Below are 22275 nucleotides of genomic sequence, written 5' to 3'. Positions count from 1 at the left end.
TATAGCTCTTAGTCAGATGGCTTGTCTATATGTTTATTTCTTTTTTTCACAGTAGTAACTCATTTATAATATTTTCTCTGTCTTTATTTACATGGGACAGGTTTAAATGCCCTCCCACCCACTTTGCTTATTTTCTCCATTATAGTGTAATTTGACCACCAGCTGTCACTGTATTTTAAATTTCACCATGATTTATTTTGTTGTTTTATCATGAAACCCATTCATTTACATATATTTGCCAATGCAGTATACAGCAGTTACCCCACCCATTCACCTAGACTGCTTTATTAATGAGGCACAGTGCAGAGCAGGCAATCAGAACAGTGGTGATTTACACATCACTCTTAAATGCACAGTAACAAAAATAGCCTGTTTAATCCTAAAGAATAGAGAGAAGTTGGAAAACAGTTATATTAAAGTGAATTTTTTTTAGTAAATAAAACGACACAAACAGAATATGGCTATTGATATCTATTATGTCACGAGGGTATGTGATATGAATAAAAGCCCAAATTGCAATTACATATGCCACTTTCTGCAACACAAATGTGCCTGAAAAATGTTCACGCTGTAGTGGAATATAGACAATAGAACCAATGATATCAATAAAACCAAGCATTTTGTTAATTATTGAAGCAAAAGCTGTGTATTACAGTGATTTAGACACAGATGCAGAGTAAAATCACTTCAACACAAGGTCCCGAGTGGCTAATTGTTCTTGTGAAATTTTTCTGCTAAGCAATGTAATCAGCAAACAATAGGCAATAGTGGTTAGACAGCATATTGGTCATATATATTATTACATATTGTATTATACATATTGTTCATGTATTATTCCATGAAGAGTACAACAGCTTTTAATACTTGCCAATACAGAATATACTTTGTATGTGCGGTCATACTACAAAATAAGAGTACCAAAAAAGAGTTCTTTGCGTGATGCTGTAGAAGAACCAAAAAAACTTTACAGATCCATTTTTGTAAATGAGATGTACTAGTGTGAAGAACCTTAAAAAGTTTCTAGGAAGAACCCTTAAATTTTGTATAGAACATTTATTTTATGTTATCTTTAAACTTTTAAAAGGTTCTGTACACTCAGTTATCTCTTTCCAAACATTATGCTTTAAGGAGCCAAAGGTGATTCTTCCGAGGCTGAGTTCTTTATATCCATACCTTGAATCCTGGATTTTGTGTTCACTAGGGGTTATAATCTTAATTAACCAATCAGTTAACCACAACCAGTGATTTCAAAATCCAGGACATGGAATAGGCCTGTCTTCCATTCCATTGCTCAAAGAACTCTGTGGAACTCATTTCTAATGTTATTCCTGTCACCACCTCCACCACTTATTTCTAATCTCAGTGTGATAACTTCATCCCTATAGAATCCACAGGTAAAGCGCCAGAAACCCCTGCAACACAACAGAGGAGTGTGTGAACTGGCCTGGAATCAGCCATGATGCCACATCTGGGCACAGCTGGACCATGCCTGTGTTTTGGATCTTTTTTTCTGGTCCATTTCCTGTGCGGCCTGCTGCTGGGACTGGCTGCAGGGTCCCGTGCTACTTCAGGCACGCAGCCGCACTCAATAAAGATAGAAGGCGATATTACGCTGGGCGGACTTTTCCCAGTCCACTCACGGGGTCCAGCGGGTGTCCCCTGTGGAGATATTAAAAAAGAAAAAGGAATCCACCGTATGGAGGCCATGCTGTATGCTCTGGACCAGATCAACAGTGACCCAGACCTGCTGCCCAACATTACACTGGGAGCCCGAATTCTGGACACCTGCTCACGAGACACTTATGCCCTGGAGCAGTCTCTGACCTTTGTCCAGGCACTCATCCAGAAAGACAACTCAGACGTCCGCTGCTCTAATGGTGAGCCGCCAATCATTCCCAAACCTGAGCGCGTTATTGGAGTCATTGGAGCCTCAGCCAGTTCTGTGTCCATCATGGTAGCCAATGTATTACGTCTCTTTGCGGTGAGTGCACTTTTGAATTGTTAAAGGAAGTAGTTAATTCCAAAATGTTAATGGTTTTGTGTTGTACTGTGTTTACATATATCTGCATATCTACATATATCTGCCCATTCAACCTGTAGTCTGCTCACTCACTCTGAAGTTATAGTTTAGTTTAGTTTAGATTTGAGGTTATACAAGGACTTAAAGAAAAAAAATGAAAATACAAAAAAAGTGTGGGACATGGGTCTTTAAATTTTAATATGTATTAATGTCATAAGACTGCATGATATGGATGAAATTCCATACTGAGGTTACATTGCTACATATTGTTATGATATAGCAATCTATTAAAAATACATTAGTGAATCCTTGATGTCATGCAGTTAAAGGCTGTTCTATTTTATTTTTAATAAAAATTTATTTTTGCTGGATCATATGAATATGTTGATGTACCCAAATGAAACTTCTCTAAATCTCTGTGATTGGAGAATGGATCATTCTCACAGCACACAATAAAAAATGTGATTGGTTAGAACTAACACCGTGACCTTTTACACCCGCCCTGCATAATAGAGTCATGGAAGCTGAAGTGTGGGAGGCGGACCATCCATGAAGCTCCTTCTGTTTCCAATCGTCCTATAAATCTTCTATATCTACCTTTTGTTTCCTGTGACAAAAATTCCACCACCCCTTCTCCTCCCTGTTTCTCAATCTTATCTCTCGGTTCTACATCTGTTCATTAATGGGTGAACCAATGTTTCAGGTTAAAGCAGAAGCCATCACAGCAATGCAATTTGTATTAATGTACCAAGATATTAAAAATCATTTTGATGTTTATGGAATTATTTTTGACCATTGGGTTGGACCACCGTGTGTATAGGTAGATCAGGCATCAGTATGTACATTAAGAACAACATAATCAACACTACATTACAACCCAGATTTGTGTAGACCAATCTCCATGAATTTTTAGTGATAGGCTTTAAAGGTAATTATCTGTGAAACTGCAAAGTGCAAAGCATAGAATATCTTGCTTATGATATGTCTGATGGCACGTTTACAATAATATGACAAAAAACACTCCTTGGCCAAACAGTTGTATCTCTAAAAGTAAATGATCCTTGCACTTTGCATCCTGAAACAACCTATAGTACAGTCACTGCAACACACAGCCTCTTGTGGGTTATTGTTTTATTACAGTAATCAATCTAAATGAATTATCATATGAAATATTACCTAATTAATGCTTTATGAGGGTAATGCCTAGATCTACCAGGAAATGCCTGAAGTCTGGGCTTTACTCTCTGAGTTTCTTGTTTTAGCTCAGTCCACCTTCGCTCTCTCTTCATTTACTGAACAGGGTGGAAGTGTCTCTTAACTCAAAAGACTTTCCTACATGCAGTGTGTGTGCGCGTGTGTTACTCGATTTCCTCCGCTGCTCTGAGCTGTATTGGGCCGCATGCTGCTGCTGGCAGATTGCAGGCTGCAGTGCTGTAGATAGCGGCACAGGAAGTGGAACTAATTCTGTTCTGAGCTGCTAAAAGGTTTGGATAGTGTTTCAGCTCGCTGGCCTCTACAGCAAGGGCTTCTTCAAAAGACAGCGCTTTCTTTCCTTATTTATTTCTTATTTTATTCAGATCATCTTCAGAGAGCTGATTGTCTTTTTTGCAGACCAAGCACAACAAATAAAAAGTAGACACTGCAATACTTCACTTACAAGTCAAACTTGACTTTGAAATCATATTGTCACTCCTTGCTTCCTAGCAGAGTTGTTCAATGGTTATTAGATTAGAAAATCATGTGTAAGTGTACACTTTGTGAAATTTTGACACAAAGCTGTAGGAACTGTGGGAGCTGTGTGTGTGTGTGTGTGTGTGTGTGTGTGTGCTTCTTAGACCAAAATTAATGTAATATAAGATATAATATCAATAACAATAAGATATTTTGAGAGTAAACAGTACATATCAGTCAGACACCACTAAGTTGGATACCAATGAATCAGTAGTGTTGCCCAAAAAAGGGAAACTGTTATGAAAAGCTATGAATATAACATTTTTTGTGCAAAACATTGTGAAAAAAAACAATTCAAGAAAAAACAGAAGAATACACCAAATAGTATATGAAAGTAAAAGAGCAAAATTAGATAATAACATAATGTTAACATGGCAGGAGCAGACAGGACCATCCATGAAGTGAGAGAAACAAATGGCACTAAACTAGGCATGATAAAAAGTTTACATGACAGTAATTAGTTTTCATTTTACTTTATTTTACATTTGATCACAGGTTATAATATTATCATAATGTTATTCTGATTTTAAAAATGTTACATGTTTAAAGCTGAACACACTGTATTCTCAATGTTGTTTCAAAATAGCAGTACTGTTAAAGTGGTTATAATTGTTTTGAATTAAAATTGTGTAGAATTATCATATAGACCTGGAGTTTAGAACCTCTGCCATTCAGCAATACAACCATTGAGAGTTGTGTAAGTGCCCCAATGTAAAATAAAGCAGGACATATGCCAGACATTTCTTAAACTTTTTAAATCATGGAATCATAACCATGCATCAGCTGTGCACATCATCATATAACAGTACTGAATGTGGACATCTGTACTTCATAAGTTTATTTATTCACCGTTACAACACGGCTAACTTCTATTAGCACCATAATGGCTTTCCCACATTATGTTACCATCAAACTAATGGCTTAATACTGCACAGCTCTTGCCTACATACAGACATGTGAAACCTATAACAGACATTCAGGTAACATAATTGTAATTAATTTATACTGAATCTTTCACTAAACATTTAAACTTAAAGCCTATCACTGTAGATTACTGTATTTGCCTCTCAGCAGTTAAACAAAACAATTTTTGTATGGTTTCAGGTCTTTTGTTTGATATACACACACAACTTATTAAGATTAAGAGATCTTTATTAGTCCCACAACTGGGAAATCTTTCACCTCCGCATTTAACCCATTCAAGAAGTGAAACACCACATACACACTAGTGATCACACACACACTAGGGGGCAGTGAGCACACTTGCCCAGAGCAGTGGGCAGCCCTATCTGCAGCACCCAGGGAGCAGTTGGGGGATTGGTGCTTTGCTCAAGGACACCTCAGTAATGTACTGTCGGCTCTGGGGATCAAATCAGTGACCTTCCAGTCACAAGGCTATTTCCCTAACCTCCAGCCCATGACTGCCCCATTATGAGTGCAAACATATGTTTGTTTATGAGATCCTGCATTTCTTCCTCCTCTAAATAGGATGGAATGAGAGATTTTACCTTTTGGATGGAGGAAAAAGTTCTGGGTGGGATCTCTGGGCTGTGAATGTTTATGCGTGTCTCTTACTGACTGAGAGAAGGGACCACATCATGTGACTGTATATAAAGTGAACACAGACAAGAAACACCTGGAGGCAATGATAAGAATGTGGGGCTTTGGAGGAACAAGGGAGGCAAGAGAGAGAAAGGACCAGAACCTGACCAGGGTAACTGTGACAAATGGCTTGACATCCAAGTAGCAACTTGTTACTATGCAGCTACTATACAGACCGTCTTCAATTGGCCATGTTTTTATAATACAGTCATTATTTGTTCTAGAAGTACTATAATCAAACATTGTTCCGGTTTCAAAATCTATTTGGCTGAGCCGCGTTCGAAGCAAAGGAAAAATAACCAATATATGCACATCTACGACTATCTCATAAGTGCACTCTAAGTGCATCTCGATAAATCCTTGTACCATCAATGGTTTAGTCTTTGACTCTAATGTTGTGGACCACTCCAGAGTCTACTGATTAGTAAGAACCCATTTTTATTTAAACCAAGGTTCTGACAACTTATTTTGTTAATGAGAACTAGGCTGGTCAGCTAGCTAACAGGCTGAAAGATAGTTAACAGTTTTACAACTAATCATTGTCATAAACATCATTAATATCACAGGCTTTAATTAAAGTATGCTTCAAATGTCCATTTCACTCAGAAGTAGCATCAAACCCAGGCTGAATCTCAAACATCTCCGCACTCCCAAAATAGTGTGTACTGTAAGTTTTGAAACTCTACAGCTGAAGAGTCCACTATTTGTCAAGTATGGATGTGGCGGAATCCCAAGTTTTTGTTTAGCTACTATGAGCACTGTTGATGAGCTGGTATTTATATTCAATATAGTTATTTGAGATCCAGCCCCAGCATGGTAAGAGGTGACCAAAAAGTACTTATAAATGAAGGTTTCAGCATTAAACAGTGCTATGAAAGCCATAGCAGTATTAAAAACTTAAAACCATGATGTTTTGGCCCAAATGCAAGAATGTATGCATTTAACAAATAACATCACATGAAGAGCTTGTAAGTGGGCTAAAACATCATGGTTTTAAGTTTTTAATACTGCTATGTTGTAAAGTCAGTGTTGCACCTTTTTGTGTCAGAGGAAAAAAAACTGTGTGTGTGCTAATATTTCAGAGCAGTGTGCAAAAGTCAAAAACCACCCTTTCATTTATTTAATTTCCCCTCAAAACGACCTTTAAGTACAAAATATTCATTTTTCCAATCCAACTAATCCCAGTTTAGACTCATCAGTCCATAAAACATTGCTGCACATCTCAGATGTCCAGTGTCCTAGTACTAATTTTCTTCCTTTTTTTATTTTTCTCAGTACTCTGGAGTCTAAGCTGGTTTTCTGGCTGCTGCTGCTTCCTGCTGCAAGCTAACAATGCTGCACAATGAATTGATGTTGTAAGACTGGCAACTTCACCAAAATACTCCATACAAACCATTAAGCTTTGTCAAATGTGGTAGTTAAGTTGCTTTGTAGGCTACAGTTTGGCTATAGTTTGAATGTTGAAGTTTAACAGTTTAATGATTTAAAAAATATGCCCTTTAAAAGCACAGGCATATTTGCTTGTAGTACATATGTAGTATTATTTTTATTTTGACTGCTTAACAACCTTGTACTCCAGAACAACTAGTAATAGTGGGGGTGGGGGGTATACACAAACATAATCGTTTTGGAGCATGTCTGTTTACTACAGAGGTGATTTTAGAAAATGCCATTCATTTTTGTCTTAGAGAAAATTACTTAGACCCTGTGTTTCTAACATAGGCATGACACCAACCACAAAATGGTGCACAACTTCAGAGGTCTGTTACTCCAGTGTAGAGTACACTAAGTATGACCCAGTCTCTGGTGAAGCTGTGATAATGACCAACTCCACATACCATTAAAATTACTAATGCATGCAAATTAAAGGAGTAATAATTTCAATACATTATCAACAATCTGAAAACAGTTTACATTCAAAACATACTACACTGAAAAAAATCTTAGAAAGTCATCTTAAATCTAATCACTACTTTGCTAAAAGTATTCACTCACCCATCCAAATAATTGAATTCAGGTGTTCTAATCACTTCCATGGCCACAGGTATTAAACCAAGCACCTAGGCATGCAGACTGCTTCTACAGACATTTGTGAAAGAACTGGTTGCTCTCAGGAGCTCAGTGAATTCCAGCATGGTACTGTAATAAGATGCCATCTGTGCAACAAGTCCAGTCGTGAAATTTCCCCACTAATAAATATTCCACAGTTAACTGTCAGTGGTATTATAACAAAGTGGAAGCGATTTGGAACGACAGCAACTCAGTCACGAAGTGGTAGACCTCAGACCTCAGCGAATACTGAGGCATATAGTGCTCAGAGATCTCCAATTTTCTGCAGAGTCAATCACTACAGACCTCCAAACCTCCTGTGATATTCAGATTAGCTAGAGAACAGTATAGAGAGCTTCATGGATTGAGTTTCCATGGCCGAGCAGCTGCATCCAAGCCTTACATCACCAAGCGCAATGTAAAGCATTGAATGTAGTGGTGCAAAGCCCCACCGCTGAACTCTGGAACAGTGTGAATGTTGCTCAAGTTCATATACGTGTGAAGGCAGATGAGCGAATACTTTTGGAAATATATTATATTTCTCACTACAGTTTCTTAAGAATATCATTATATTATTTAACCAGTTTCTACATTGTAAATTATTTTATTTTAAATATTACATATATTGACTACTTTTAAGATGACCGCTTGCCAAGATAACATTTTTGCATCTATGTTTGTATTGTTTATACACTATATTTCCAAATGTATTCGGTTTGTACTCTGCCTTCACACCCCTAGACAGGATGCATGGTGTATATTTGTCAGCATTTCAGCAGTGTGTGTATAAATGTGGAGCACTGCAATGGTTTTTAATCCTGCTAGCTTCTATTTTTCCAAAATTGGTCTCTCATTTTTCAGATTGTCATCCAGCTTGTAAATCCTGGACCTGACCTGCATTCAATTTCACAGCAACCAAACCCCCACCACCCCCCAATTGTTCTCTCTTTGTTCCTGGGTGTGTGCATGTTCTAGCACAGGCTCACAAAGTCTCTGTATAACATTTTTACTGAAAGTAATTCAGTAAAATGTGTGCCAGTAACCCAATCAAATCCCAAAGCACTGAATGAACCTGTTTTCAGGTCACTGGAAACACACTGTAAATAGGGTGATACTTGATCATGACATTTCAGTAATTCATCACACTCAGCAAATGAGTTACACTCTGTACTTTCTGGAGAATCAGCAAATCCTTTGAGAATGTTAAATATTATATTGAAATGGTTTGTAATCACTGATTTAATAATGTTATCAGAGCTGGACCAGGGATCTGAGGTTATTTAATGGCAATTCAGTTGACAACAGTGTTTCAAATAGTCTAAATCTATACACAGTTGCAGAAATATGATCATAGCTACTTTAACATTCTGTATTGGAACGAATTCATTAGCCACTTACATTGTCATGTCATTTTTGGTGCTAGTGTAAATGGACAGCAACATAAGCACAAGAACCATACTTTGGGAAGTAGGTTTTCATGGTTGAGAAACTGCACACAAGCCTAGGATTGCTATGTTCAATGCCATAGTGTTGCAAAACATTCCATCACTGGACTCTGCACTGGACAATGGGAATGTGTTCTCTGAAGTGATGAATAGCACTTCACATGTATGTAAAATGCACATTTATGTCTAATGTACAAATCTGAGTTTGGCAGATACCAGGATAACACTATCTACCAGAATGCATAGTGCCAACAGTAAAGTTAAAGAGGAGGAGTAATGGTCTGAAGCTGTTTTTCAGGGTTTGGGCTCAGCTCCTTAGTTTCAGTTAAGGATAATGTCAATGCTACAGCATACATAGACACTTTAGGCACTTATATACATCCAACTTTGTGGCAACAGATTGGGGAAGGCCCTTTCCTGTGCCCTGTGCACCAATGGTCCATGAAAATAGGTCCAGATCTATATACTTTTAGTGTATACGTTATTGTATCTGCTATACAAGAAACTGTGAAATAAGAAGACAATGTCATTTTCACATATTTACATTTTAGAGGAAATGCAATTCTACAGGCTGTTTGGATTTACTACTTGATGCTGCATCACATCAAGCAAGGATCCCACCCACTCAAATTTGTATTTGAACCTGATGTCAGTTGCAACTTCTGCCTTGCACTTAAAAAAGTAATGCGTTTACATGATTCAAAAGTGTATATATGCATAACTTTCACATTAACTCAAAGTATAAATACAGTTTTGTCATTCAGTCTACTTACGTTAAAAAATAATTGTAATTGTAAAATGTTATTCATGTGAAAATGATGTACATGGCTAAATCAAGTTAATTCAAATATATATATTTTTAAAGTAAGTTCAATAATTATGATGGTGAGGAGGTGTAGACCTATATACGGACCATGGAAGTTTAAGAGGTTACACAAAAAGGGCTTTCTGAATTACCCGATTTTACTGTCAGTAAAAGCAGTATCACACCACACTAGTGAATATGCAGTGACCCAAATGCATGCATGATGCTTTATGCTATGGCAGGGGTGGAAATGGTTATGTTTGGCCATAGCAGATATATGGCACATGTAGCAGCAGAATTAAATATATTGTATGGCTTACTGCTGAGAAATGGCAACCTTGTCTCTTGATCTCTGTCTCTCTCCCTCTTTGCTTAACATAATTTGACTAAAACCCCTCTAATCCTTTCAGATAATCTGTCAAATGGTCCTCTTCCTCTTCTCTCCTTCTCCGTCTCTGCGACTACCTTTCTCTCCTCATGCCTTTGCCCCCCTCTCATTAAACCGTTGGCCTGGCAGACATTAGTCGATGCAAAAACCAGCCCCACTGACATCAACTGGGTCATTAAGAAACTAGCACAGCACTAAATTAATCTTCTCATCCATTTTTTTTTTCAAAACAAATGCTTTTACTGCCCAGGCTCCATCTGCAGTTGGTGGATATTTCCCGTTCAGTAGTTACAGATTTAGCAAACCGATTCTACTGGAGTACAGCACTGTTCAAAAATTTGGAATCGATGTTTTCAATAACAGAAATCTAGTTTTTGTTGTTGATGCAACTTAATGAATGCAAAAATATGAAATCATTATCCAGAATATTCAACAGAATTGTACATAATTATAAAAATGACAGAGAATGCTATTTAATTAAGAATGGTGTTAAAATAAAATGCAGAATGAAGTTTACAAAATGATGTTGAAATAAAACTATACTCTGTAGAACTGCAGTGCACCTTCTTAGTATTCAGCATCTACAGTCATATGCAAAAGTTTGAGTGCACCTGGTTAAATGAAATTCTTTGTCTATTTCCTAAGTGAAAAAAGTGAACACATCATTTAAATTCAGACTTTAGTATTTGTCTGCAAGGTGTAGTCCACAATTTCTCTCTTTTTTGTGCTTTGCTTATATTTTTACCAATATGCATATTGGTAAAAATATACATTAAATCTAAAATGGGCCATAACCTTTTGACAGGTTTTCATAAGTTTCCACAGAATTACCTTCACTGGACAGAATGTTTTAACTCATTTTCGCTTACAAAGTAAGCAAAAACGTAATTCATCACAGTTATTCTGAAGTACATAGAACTGAGAAAAAACTATCTAAGAACGAGAACCTACCAACCTGTTAAGAGGTTAAATGATACCTCCTAACAGTTCATAGAGCTTTATGTGCAAGGAATAAAAAGTCAGCAAGGTAATGAAAATGCTCTAAAATCTGATATTTGCTATTTTATTCATTTCTTTGGTTTTAAACAGTGATTCACACTGTTTCTATGTATTCTTTGATTTGCCAACTAATCAATGCAATGTTTACCTCTGGAGAAAGAATGCGTTCTGGTATCTCTTGTGGTCTGGTGGATGCCTCTTGTTGGTGCATCCTAGACAAAGCATCAGCCTTGGTGTTGTGAGATACTGGTCGATAAGCAATAAAGTTAAAACATGAAAAAAAGAGACCACCTAGCTTGGCGAGCATGTAGTCTTCTTTCTGTACGAAGATATTGCAAGTTTTTATGATGAGTCAGTACTGTGAAAGGATGGTTGGCTCTTTCCAACCAGTGATGCGATTCTTCCAGAGCCAATTTGACTGCCAACAATTCCCTATCCCTGATCCCATAATTCCTCTCAGTGGGTGACAGTTTATGGGAGAAAAATGCAACAGGATGCAGTTTAGCCATAGAACCAGATCGCTGTGATAAGATGGCTCCGACACTTGTCTACGATGAAAGATTGAGTGGGATCTGGATGAATCAAAATGGGTGCCACAGTAAAGGTTTCCTTGAGATCCTGGAAGGCCTTTCCTGCCCGTTCAGTCCATGTGATTTTCTTTGGGTTCCCTTTCAAGAACGAGGTTAGTGGAGAAGCAATGGTGCTAAAGTTTCTGAGAAATCTGTGATAAAAATTAGCAAACCCTAAAAACGTCTGCAAGTCCTTGATGGATGAGTATGATCAGTTTGACCCAGTTGACTCAACTTTGTGATCATCCATAATGATGCATTGATGACTTATGACATAACCCAGAAATGACACTGATTGTAGGTGGAACTCACACTTCTCTCCTTTGAGGAACAAATCATTCTCTAAGAGCTTTTGGAGTACAGCATGGACATGTTGCACATGGGATTCCAAAGAAGGGGAGTAAACAAGAATGTCATCCAGATAAGCAATAACAAATCGTCCAAGCATGTCCCTGAGAATGTCATTTATGAAGGCTTGGAATACAGAGGGGGTGTATCAGACCATTGGGTGACAGTACGTTCTGTGGGGTTGTGTTTCTCTAACCATGGAAGTCCAAGGATCATGTCAAATTCAGATTGTTCAAGCACAAGAAATGACAGCTTCTCATAATGTATGGCACTGGCTTGTAAATTTAAAGGGACCGGTATCTCATAACACCAAGGCTGACGCTTTGTCTAGGATGCACCAACAAGAGGCATCCACCAGACCACAAGAGATACCAGAACGCATTCTTTCTCCAGAGGTAAACATTGCATTGATTAGATGGCAAATCGATGAATACATAGAAACAGTGTGAATCACTGTTTAAAACCAAAGAAATAAAAAAAATAGCAAATATCAGATTTTAGAGCATTTTCATTAGCTTGCTGACTTTTTATTCCTTGCACATAAAGCTCTATGAACTGTTAGGAGGTATCATATAATCTCTTAGCAGGTGGGTAGGTTCTTGTTCTTAGATATTTTTTTCTCAGTTCTATGTACTTCAGAATAACTTTGATGAATTATGTTTTTTGCTTACTTTGTAAGTAAGTAAGTGAGTTAAAACATTCTGTCCAGTGAAGGTAATTCTGTGGAAACTTATGAAAACCTGTGAAAAGGTTATGGCACATTTTAGATTTAATGTATATTTTACCAATATGCATATTGGTAAACATAAAAGCAAAGCACAAAAAAGAGAGGAAATTATGGACTACACCTTGCAGACAAATACTAAAGTCTGAATTTAAAGGATGTTTTCTCTTTTTTTCACTTAGGAAATAGACAAAGAACTTTTGCATATGACTGTAGATGCTGAATACTAAGAAGTTGCACGGCTTATATACTAAAAATACTGGTCATATGACAACCTACACAGATGAACCCAGTTAGAATTCTGGGGATTGTGAGCGCTGATAGGAGTGCAGGCACGAGTCAGAGGTCGCATGAGTTCCCACAGAATCATAGGCAATGGAGTCCATGTCCGAGTCCAACTCCAACTCAGAGTTAGGGTATATAGTCACATTATATCCCGAGGGAGTCTGGGAGATGAAGTCCATTTCAGTTCGGGTTTTCACTGAATGCATGACACATGACAACACAAAGAAACGTTTTGCAAGTGTCACAACAGTTGACCCCCATTTATGTATATCCTACTGAGTGTAAGATATGACAACAAAGGCTGCACGGCTAAGGATATGTATTGCAGAAGGATGGCAAAAATTCAGAAGTGGTTCTATCGGTGTCTTCAGTCCCTAAAAGATTATTAGATAAAGGAAGGATGATACAACACAGCGGTAAATATGCTCCTGTACCATCTCTCTGGTAGATGTTGCATCAAATTTGGAATACAAAAACTATGAAAATCATGAAATAAAATGTATAATATTATGTTCTTGCCTTGATTTCAATGCAATAGAGGTCGAGTGGAATTTACTGATTATTACTTTGTTTTTATTAGCATTTCACATACTGTCCAAGCCTTTATGGAATTGGGTGTGTACTTTCTCATTAAGCTTTAGTTTGAGCTCTTGAGACACTTACAGGAAATTATTTTCTCGAATGAATGTTTATGTGCAGCAGACCCTAAAACTATAGCTGAATTCTTCCCTGCTATAGGGAAGGTCTACAGGTCTACAGCAAGGTGTAATTTATTCATTTTTATTGTATTTAATTTTTTTTTGCAAAAACTAAATATAAATTTAGTCTTTAGATACAAACTAGTCACAGAACACAAAACATTGTTGGATTTAAAATGACAAGCTATACTGTCTTTGAGACTATAGCATTAGCATTTGTTGTCAGCAACACTTTCCAAAAAATTTGGGACAAGGGCAACAATGAAGCTGTGTAATGCTAAAAACAGCTAGTGGAACATCTCACAACTAATTAGGTTAATTGGTAACAGTTCAGGAACATGGTTGGGTATGAAAATAGCATCCCAGAGAGTCTGAGTCTTTCATAAATAAAGATGGGGAGGGGCTCATCACTCTGCATAGAATAGCGTAACAATTGAAGAATAATGTTTCTCAATGTAAAATAGCAAAGATCTTGTGCGTATCATTATATGGTACACAATATCATTAAAGATTCAGAGGATCTGGAGAAATCTCTGTATGCAAGGGACAAGGTCAAAAACCAGTAATGGCTGGCTGTGACCTTCAGGCCCTCAGGGTAAACCATTAAACAGACCAGATTCTATAGTGGAAGGCACTGCATAGGCTCAGGAACACTTCTGAAAACCACTGCCTGTGAATAGCTTGTCTTGCATCCACAAATACAAGTTTACCATGTAATGCTACCTTCTCTGGGCCTGTGCCCAAGATGGACTGAGGTGAAGTGGAAAAGTGTTCGATGAATCAAAATTTTTAATTATTTAAGAGAGAGACAATCTGGCTTTTTATTAGTGCACTTCAACACGTACTAAAACAGCATGGCTCTGTAGTTAAATAGACTGGGTGCTAACTACAGTATTTGGTCTCCTCAGTTTTCAGTTTAAACTTGCATTTGTTTGATATGTTGTCTTTCTACTATTTTCAATCATGTATAGGGTTAAAATGATTTGTACTGTTCTTTTTTACATTTTGCACAGCTTCCCAACTTTTATATATAGTTATAATATATTTAATATATTTATATTTGCATATATTTAATCCCTATGTAAATGATCTGAATCATTCAGTGTAACACATGTTTAGTGTTCAACTGCATCCTCTTTTTGAGGGTAATGGTCAGTTTGAATTAATCTGATGAAAGTTTGGTTTGCTTCTTTTTCAGATTCCCCAGATCAGTTATGCTTCCACGGCTCCAGAGCTGAGCGATAACAATCGCTATGACTTTTTCTCTCGTGTGGTGCCCCCTGACTCCTTCCAAGCCCAGGCCATGGTGGACATTGTGAAGGCCATGGGCTGGAACTATGTCTCCACGCTAGCCTCAGAGGGAAACTATGGAGAAAGTGGAGTGGACGCTTTCCTCCAGATCTCCAGAGAAGCAGGTGCAGAACTCAGTCCCTAAAGGGCCCATATTATGCAAAACCAAATTTAACATTCTTTTGAGAAGTTACTTACCATTAAGAAAACTTACCATTCACTCCCCACACAGATGGAAATTCTGCTGTAAAAATCATAGCCTTAAACACCATGACCACCCATTCAACTTACTGCAAATTAGCCCCACCCATTCTTGTTGTATCTTTTCAGAGTGCTGTTCCTCCAGACAGTCAGTTGCAGTATTATTGGTGTGGAAAAAATGGGGAAACAATTATATTGTATTATTCCTGCCTGTAGAGAAGCAAATGAATCACTGCAGCCTTCTAAATGATACACATATCCAAAAAAAAAATCAGGAAAATCGTTTTGTATTGCATATAGGTATTATTACAGAGTTACAGGGGCAGTCGTGGGCTTGGGGGAAGTCGTGGGCTAGAGGTTAGGGAACTGGCCCTGTGACTGGAAGGTTGCCAGTTCAATCCCCAGTGCCTGGGCACTGTGGATAGGGCAGCTCACTGCCACCTAGTATGTGTATATTCACTAGTGTGTATGTGGTGTTTCATTTCATGGATGGGATAAATGCAGAGGTGGAATTTCCCTGTTTGTGGGATTAAAAAAGTATCACTCAACATTTTCACCACTTTAAGATAGGGTTGGGCAATACAGGAAATTTTATCTTTATTGTGATAAATTCTCTGAACAAATTGGATCAATGATATGTTTGGCATTTTTATCTCTCATCTAAGGATATGTTTCAAGCTGTCAACAAAGCACTTTTGTATGTTGCCTGCTAAATGCAGTAATGGAAAGTTTGTTATTCCCACATGAGGATTTCAGCCTGCACTTAAAAGTTTGTTTGCACTTTGGTCTGAATTGCTGTTTGAAGAAGGTACAACACAGGGCAGCCAATCAGAACAGAGGACAGTTATTTATGTTCATCTTAAAGAGACAATAACAAAAACATCTTATTTAATTCTAAGGGATAAAGAAAAATAGATTTTACAGATTGTTTTAGCATCAGTTTTTGTTAGTTAAAGACAGTCTTACTTTGGGAAATATGTTGTCACTGAATGCTGTGTGTGTCGCTTGTGTCCATCTAGGAGGTCTGTGTATAGCCCAATCCATTAAAATTCCTAGAGAACCAAGACCAGGAGAGTTTGACAAAATCATTAAGAGGCTAATGGAGACGTCCAATGCCAGAGGAGTCATTATCTTCGCTAATGAAGATGACATCAAGTGAGTTACTTCTGTCATTATTCAAATTTTCAATATATGTGGGCCAATGTAGAGTGCAGAACGATATCATGAGTAACACTTTTATATTTAAAAACAAATGAACGAAATTAAAAAAACTGGAGAAATAGCCTGAAGACAATGATAAAGAAGGTCATAGCAGTGTGGGAAAACAGAAGTGCAGATGTTCAAGGGACATCATGAATGAGTCTCATAAGATGGAATTCTGTCTGTCATCAGAGAGTCTGGGGCTGCAAACAAAGCAAACCAGTGGGAAACAAATGTATCGTCAAACTCACGAGGATATCTCTCTTAGAAGAAATGCTGCTTCAAAGAAAACTCTTACTTTTAAAGAATACTTTTCTTTCAGTCCAGACATTATTACACTCTCAAAAGCTATTTCACAGCATACAAAGCAGGCAACTGCTTGGAAACATGGTTTTCCATCTGATTGATGAAATCTGCTGCCCAGAACACAGCAGTGTATGTAGCTAATTAGAATGGAACTGATAAAATCCTAACAGTTGTTGTCAGCAACATGCAACAGATATTATGCTCTCCATCTACATGTGAGTATCTGAAACAAGCATGGATGTAACAGGATATAAAATAAAGCATCCAATATCCCAATCATTTCATGGAAGTTTCTATCTAGGGCCATACAGAGTCATAAAATCATGAAGATCTGTCTGGAATGTATGTACATATGTACTCAGTAATATTGAATGACTTTGTTTACCTGATACCACTTAAGCCCCTATTTTAGCTCATGCCTATGTTTGACTTGCTGCTTCCTGCTTGGTATGGTGGTGCATGCTGGTACAAGGTATAGTTTGGCTTTTTAATGCATTTTTTAATATATATTTCTGAAAGAAACTTTACCCTATGAAAATGATGCATAATTTCTATCTTGATGGGAGTGGTCTCTTCCAGGAGAACAATGCTCCCATCTATGGGGCTTAAGGGGTTTGATAAGTATGAAAATGATCTAAATGTAAATCATATGCTACAGCTTTCACAGTCACGAGATCTCAGTATAATTAAACACATATAGGACAATGTGGACCATCAGCATCAAATATCATCTTTTGGAAGGATGGTATTCATCTCTTTAGAACTCTCTAGAGAGTTTCAGATTGTCTCCACGTCAAGCCTCCTATTTCAAATTATAATTATTCCACTCCAGCTTTAGCTCCACCCTTGCTCCACCTGTTCATCATTACACAACCAGTGGCTCATTTACCTTGGCAACGTCTTGCTGTTTCTGTGCATTTCTGAGGGTTATTCTTGTGTGTTTATCCCTTTAGTTTTGACACTTGTTTCATTTTGTTCCGGTTGTGATTATGGGTTTGTCTGTACTGTCACTGCCTGTTCTTTGACCACTGTCTGTGATGACTACAATGTTGGATTGTCCCAAATAAAGATAGTAATCTAAACTGAACAAGTGAGTTTTCAGCCTAGTCTTAAATATTGAGACTGTGTCTGAGTCCCAAACAGTTTCTGGAAGATCATTCCAGAGTTTGGGGGCTTTATAAGAAAAAGCTCTTCCCCCAGCTGAAACCTTCTGAATTCTGGGGACTATTAATAAGCCAGCACTCTGTGATCTGAGTGGTCGTGATTGCTCATAATGAGAAACAAGGTCTTGTAAGTACTCGGTTGCAAGACCATGTAGGGCTTTATAAGTCAATAAAAGGATTTTATAATCAATACAGAATTTAATAGGCAGCCAATGAAGTGATGATAGCACTGGACTAATATGATCAAATTTTCTAGTTTTAGTGAGGACCCTGGCTGCGGCGTTTTGGACTAGTTGGAGTAGTAGCCCGTTACAGTAGTCTAGCCTAGAAGTAATAAAAGCGTGTACTAGTGTGTCTGCATCACGCAGGGATAGGGCATTTCTTATCTTGGCAATGTTGCGAAGATGTAGAAAAGCTGTCCTAGTGATGCTGCTTATGTGTTGATCGAATGATAAATCTGAATCTATTATAAGTCCAAGATTTTTTGCTGCTGAGCCAGGTGTGGCTGGAAAGTCGGTGAGATTTAAGATTAAATCTGGTAATTTACTTCTTGCTAATTTTGGACCCAGAAGGAGAACCTCTGTTTTGTTACTGTTTAATAGGAGGAAGTTACATGACATCCAGCCTTTCACGTCTTTTACACAGTCCTCCATTTTCTTTAACCTGTATTTGTCATCAGGCTTGGCTGATATGTACAGTTGAGTATCGCCTGCATGACAATAATGAAAATTTGAAACGATGAAAATTTATGCCATGGTTACTTATAACTGTGCCTAACTGTAACATGTATAGTGTAAATAATAATGGTCCTAATGTAGACCCTTGCGGAATTCCAAATCTCACTTTTGTAACGTGAATAGAGACCTCAAAGGAAGTAGAAGTGTCGCATTGTTTCTGACTGATATCGAGAGTATTTTGGTATATTATACAGACTCCACCTCCCTTGCCTGATAATCTTGGCCTATGTGCATAATTATAGCCTACAGGCGTGGCTTCATTTAAAGCTAAATATTCATCTGCTCTAACCTACGTTTCAGTAAGACAAAAAATGTCAAATTTATGATCGCTTATAATTTAATTTACGACGACTGCTTTAGAGTTTAGTGATCTTATATTAAGTAGTCCAAGTTTTAGATCTAAGGTGTTAGTGCTATCATCAGAACATGGATATATGTTGATTAGGTTATTTAAACGGACTGATTGAGTTTTTCTATATTAAATTTAGTTTTAATTCGGGGCAAAGACAGTCTCTATAAAGCTGATCTTGGGTGACGCCTCAAGGCGGATCGCAGACGGTCAGTTTAGCCTGTCTGTCTGCGGCCTGGTCCTGGCTCTGGACTGTCAGCAGCTGTTTACACTACTCTGCCGACTAACTAAAAGACTATGTGCTATGCTGCACGAAAGTAAGGCAGCACCATCCCGCGTGGGGTGGACACCATCCCTACCTATAAGACCAGGCTTGCCCTCAAAACGCTACCAATTATCTATAAAGCCCACTTGATTTTTGGAACACCACTTGAACATCCAGCAGTTTAACGCCGAAAGCCTGCTGTAGGCTTCAGTGCCGCGCCGCATTGGGATGGGGCCAAAGCAGATTACAGCATCAGACATCTGGGACGTCTGGGCCTGTTTAATCACCTCTCTAATATTAGCCTTAGTTACCTCAGACTGCCGCAGATGGATATCATTGGCCCCTCCATGAATGACTATCCTCGAATATCTCTAAGAGTCTAAGGTTGCCACTAATGTCCGGCGCTCTGGCTCCCGATAAACATCTAGCTGTAACTTCACGTGTCGAACAATTGACTCTCCTATGACCAGAGTACTTATAACAGGCTTCACAGTGGGTGCTTCACTGAGCGGGGCAAACCTGTTTGACATGCACATCGGAGGAGCGTGGTGTTCCGGTGGTCTAGCTTTGGCCTCAGCGTTAGCATTAGCCTTAGCTTTCCGGCTAGACCGAGTCGTCACCCATTCGCCCCACTGTGAGGGCTCTAACGCCGGAGTCGAGGGGGTGCTAACTCTCCCTAGGGCACCCGGAGCTGCTAACGCTGCATCTGGCTGCCTATCCCTTAATAACCCCCGGATACGCACTTCTAACTGGTCTACCTTCTCCGCCAAACAGCTAACTAGCTGGCACTTAGCACAAACACAGCCACTATCGCTATCGCTAGAGGCGTAACTGGGCGTTAGGCTAAACATGCCACACTCTGCGCAGACGAAACAACCAGCAGAAGCCATGATATTTCAGCCACTTACCGTTTTTTGTCGATTTAGAAGCTGATAGCACAAAAAACGTTGCCGCAGTGACATGCTCTCAGTTGCTTGTAGTGACTTCACTACATCCATAAACCTTCTCTGAGGTCTACCTCTTCTCCTTCTACCTGGCAGCTCCATCTCCAACATTCTTTGACCAATATATCCACTATTCCTCCTCAACACATTTCCAAACCATCTCAACTTGGCCTCTCTGGCTTTATCTCCAAACTGCTCCACCTTCACTGTCCCTCTGATCTGCTCATTTCTAATCTTGTCCATCCTTGTCACTCCCAAGGAAAATCTCAGCATATCTTCATCTCCGCCACCTCCAGCTCAGCCTCCGGTCTTTTAGACAGAGCCACAGTCTCCAAACCATACATCATAGCAGGACGCACTACTGTCTTGTAAACCTTCCCTTTCACACCCTACCTTCACCTTGAAACCATTTGTCACTCCAACTGCACACCTTACCACTGTCTCACTATCCTCATACATGTCCTGCACCACCCTAACATACTTTTCAGCTACACCTGACTTCCTCATACAGTACCACAGTTCCTCTCTTGGCACCCTATCATATGCCTTCTCTAGATCCACAAAGATCCACTAGATCTCCTTCTGACCTTCTCTGTACTTCTCTACCAACACTCTCAATGCAAAAATTGCATCTGTGGTACTCTAGACTAACCAAACTTGATTGCAGTAAATCACTGAGGACCCCTGATACACCCCTCTCTCTCGTAATTTTGTAGTTAATGTCAAGTTAATGGCTATAAAAAAAAGAAAAACAACAACAGTATTTAGATCATGATTCCTAGAAATAGCTTTGGTAAAGCACCTTACACCATCTGTTTTCCATTTTGTAATAAAATGTATAGGGTGCCTAGTTTTTTTTTTAAATAATGACTTCTTTTATTAAGCCATGAAATCTAGAAATCCATGAAAGGTCATATTATTAATATTTAAGATTAGCAAGTGTGCTATTATTATCTTTATTATTGTTATTATTATTATTATTATTATTATTGAAGTTGTTTTTGTTGTTTTATTATTATTAATTATTGTTTTATTTACAATAATGTTAATTACATGTTAATTACAGTTATTATTAGTGGGAGATATATGAAGGTTATTGTTAATTAATTCATTCATTCATTAACGGTTATCTGTTGTAGGCGGGTCCTTGAAGCAGCCAAGAGGGCGAATCTCACAGGTCACTTCTTGTTTGTGGGCTCTGATAGCTGGGGGGCCAAAATTGCCCCCATCCTGAATCAGGAGGATGTGGCAGAAGGAGCGGTCACCATCCTGCCCAAAAGAGCATCTATAGAGGGTATGAAAACACCATTATTGTACAAAAATCAAACCTTATGCTTCAAAAAACTCTAACATGCCATAAAAGGGAAAAAATTCAAAAGAGTCACAAGTTTGAACAATGAACAGCTTTCTCACTACAAGTTAAACTGATGAGCTAAGGAAAGGATATGTACGAGTTTTCTCCTTAATCCAAACAGAGTCACTCAGCCAGGACATGACAACTTTACGCGTTAGCCTTCCAGTCCTGAACACTTTCAGCTGTATTGTTCTTTTTGTCCCCAAAGTTCTTTGAAATGTTGTCACCGTCAAGATAAGGCATTGTATCTTAACAACAACTTTCCAGGAAAAGAAGAAAATTGTTTATTTTTGCCTCAGTGTGGTGTTTGTCTGTTTCAATTTTTTTTTCTGATGATTTTTTTTCCTTGGCCAGTATATGACTTCATGGCTGTAAAACATGAAGCATGACTTAACTTGGGGGATAGTTACGATGAATTGTGTTTACATTGGTTACAGTGTATGGATGATGCAGATGGATTACACAATTCATTGAGTGTTCTTAGGAACTTAAGACACATATTACTGAATAAATCTCCTGAACTGTGTGTTAATATGCTATTGGACATGTTTCTTCCCATCATTATCAAACTAGCCTATAAACTCTTGAACTCTATAAACTTAATTCTTGGCTCGGATGTACAAGTAAAACATTTCATTGGTACAGCATCTTTGCATTATGTGTAGGTTCTGTAAACTTTTAAAAGGTTATTGATTCACATGCACATCTTCTTTATGTTGAAAGGACAAGGTGTCTAGAGTAAGGAAACTACAAAAAAGTGCAGAGCAAAGAGTCGAAGGACTGCACCACCAGGACATGAATTG

General features: G+C 38.2%; 1 protein-coding gene across 1 annotated transcript in view; it reads left to right on the top strand.

Annotated features, from left to right (window-relative positions):
- Positions 1-22275, top strand: part of grm6b (glutamate receptor, metabotropic 6b) — a 58654-nt gene that overhangs the window by 3540 nt on the left and 32839 nt on the right. Inside the window, exons 2-5 of the mRNA XM_017725160.2 lie at positions 1386-1981; positions 14862-15078; positions 16174-16309; positions 21258-21412. Coding sequence (XP_017580649.2) covers positions 1457-1981; positions 14862-15078; positions 16174-16309; positions 21258-21412 — 1033 coding nt within the window. The 5' untranslated portion in view covers positions 1386-1456. The remainder of the gene's footprint in view (positions 1-1385; positions 1982-14861; positions 15079-16173; positions 16310-21257; positions 21413-22275) is intronic.

Source organism: Pygocentrus nattereri, chromosome 21 (genome assembly GCF_015220715.1).
Source record: "Pygocentrus nattereri isolate fPygNat1 chromosome 21, fPygNat1.pri, whole genome shotgun sequence".
NCBI lineage: Eukaryota > Metazoa > Chordata > Actinopteri > Characiformes > Serrasalmidae > Pygocentrus > Pygocentrus nattereri.
Note: the sequence above shows the minus strand (reverse complement) of the source record. Positions and strands in the feature narration are given on the sequence as shown.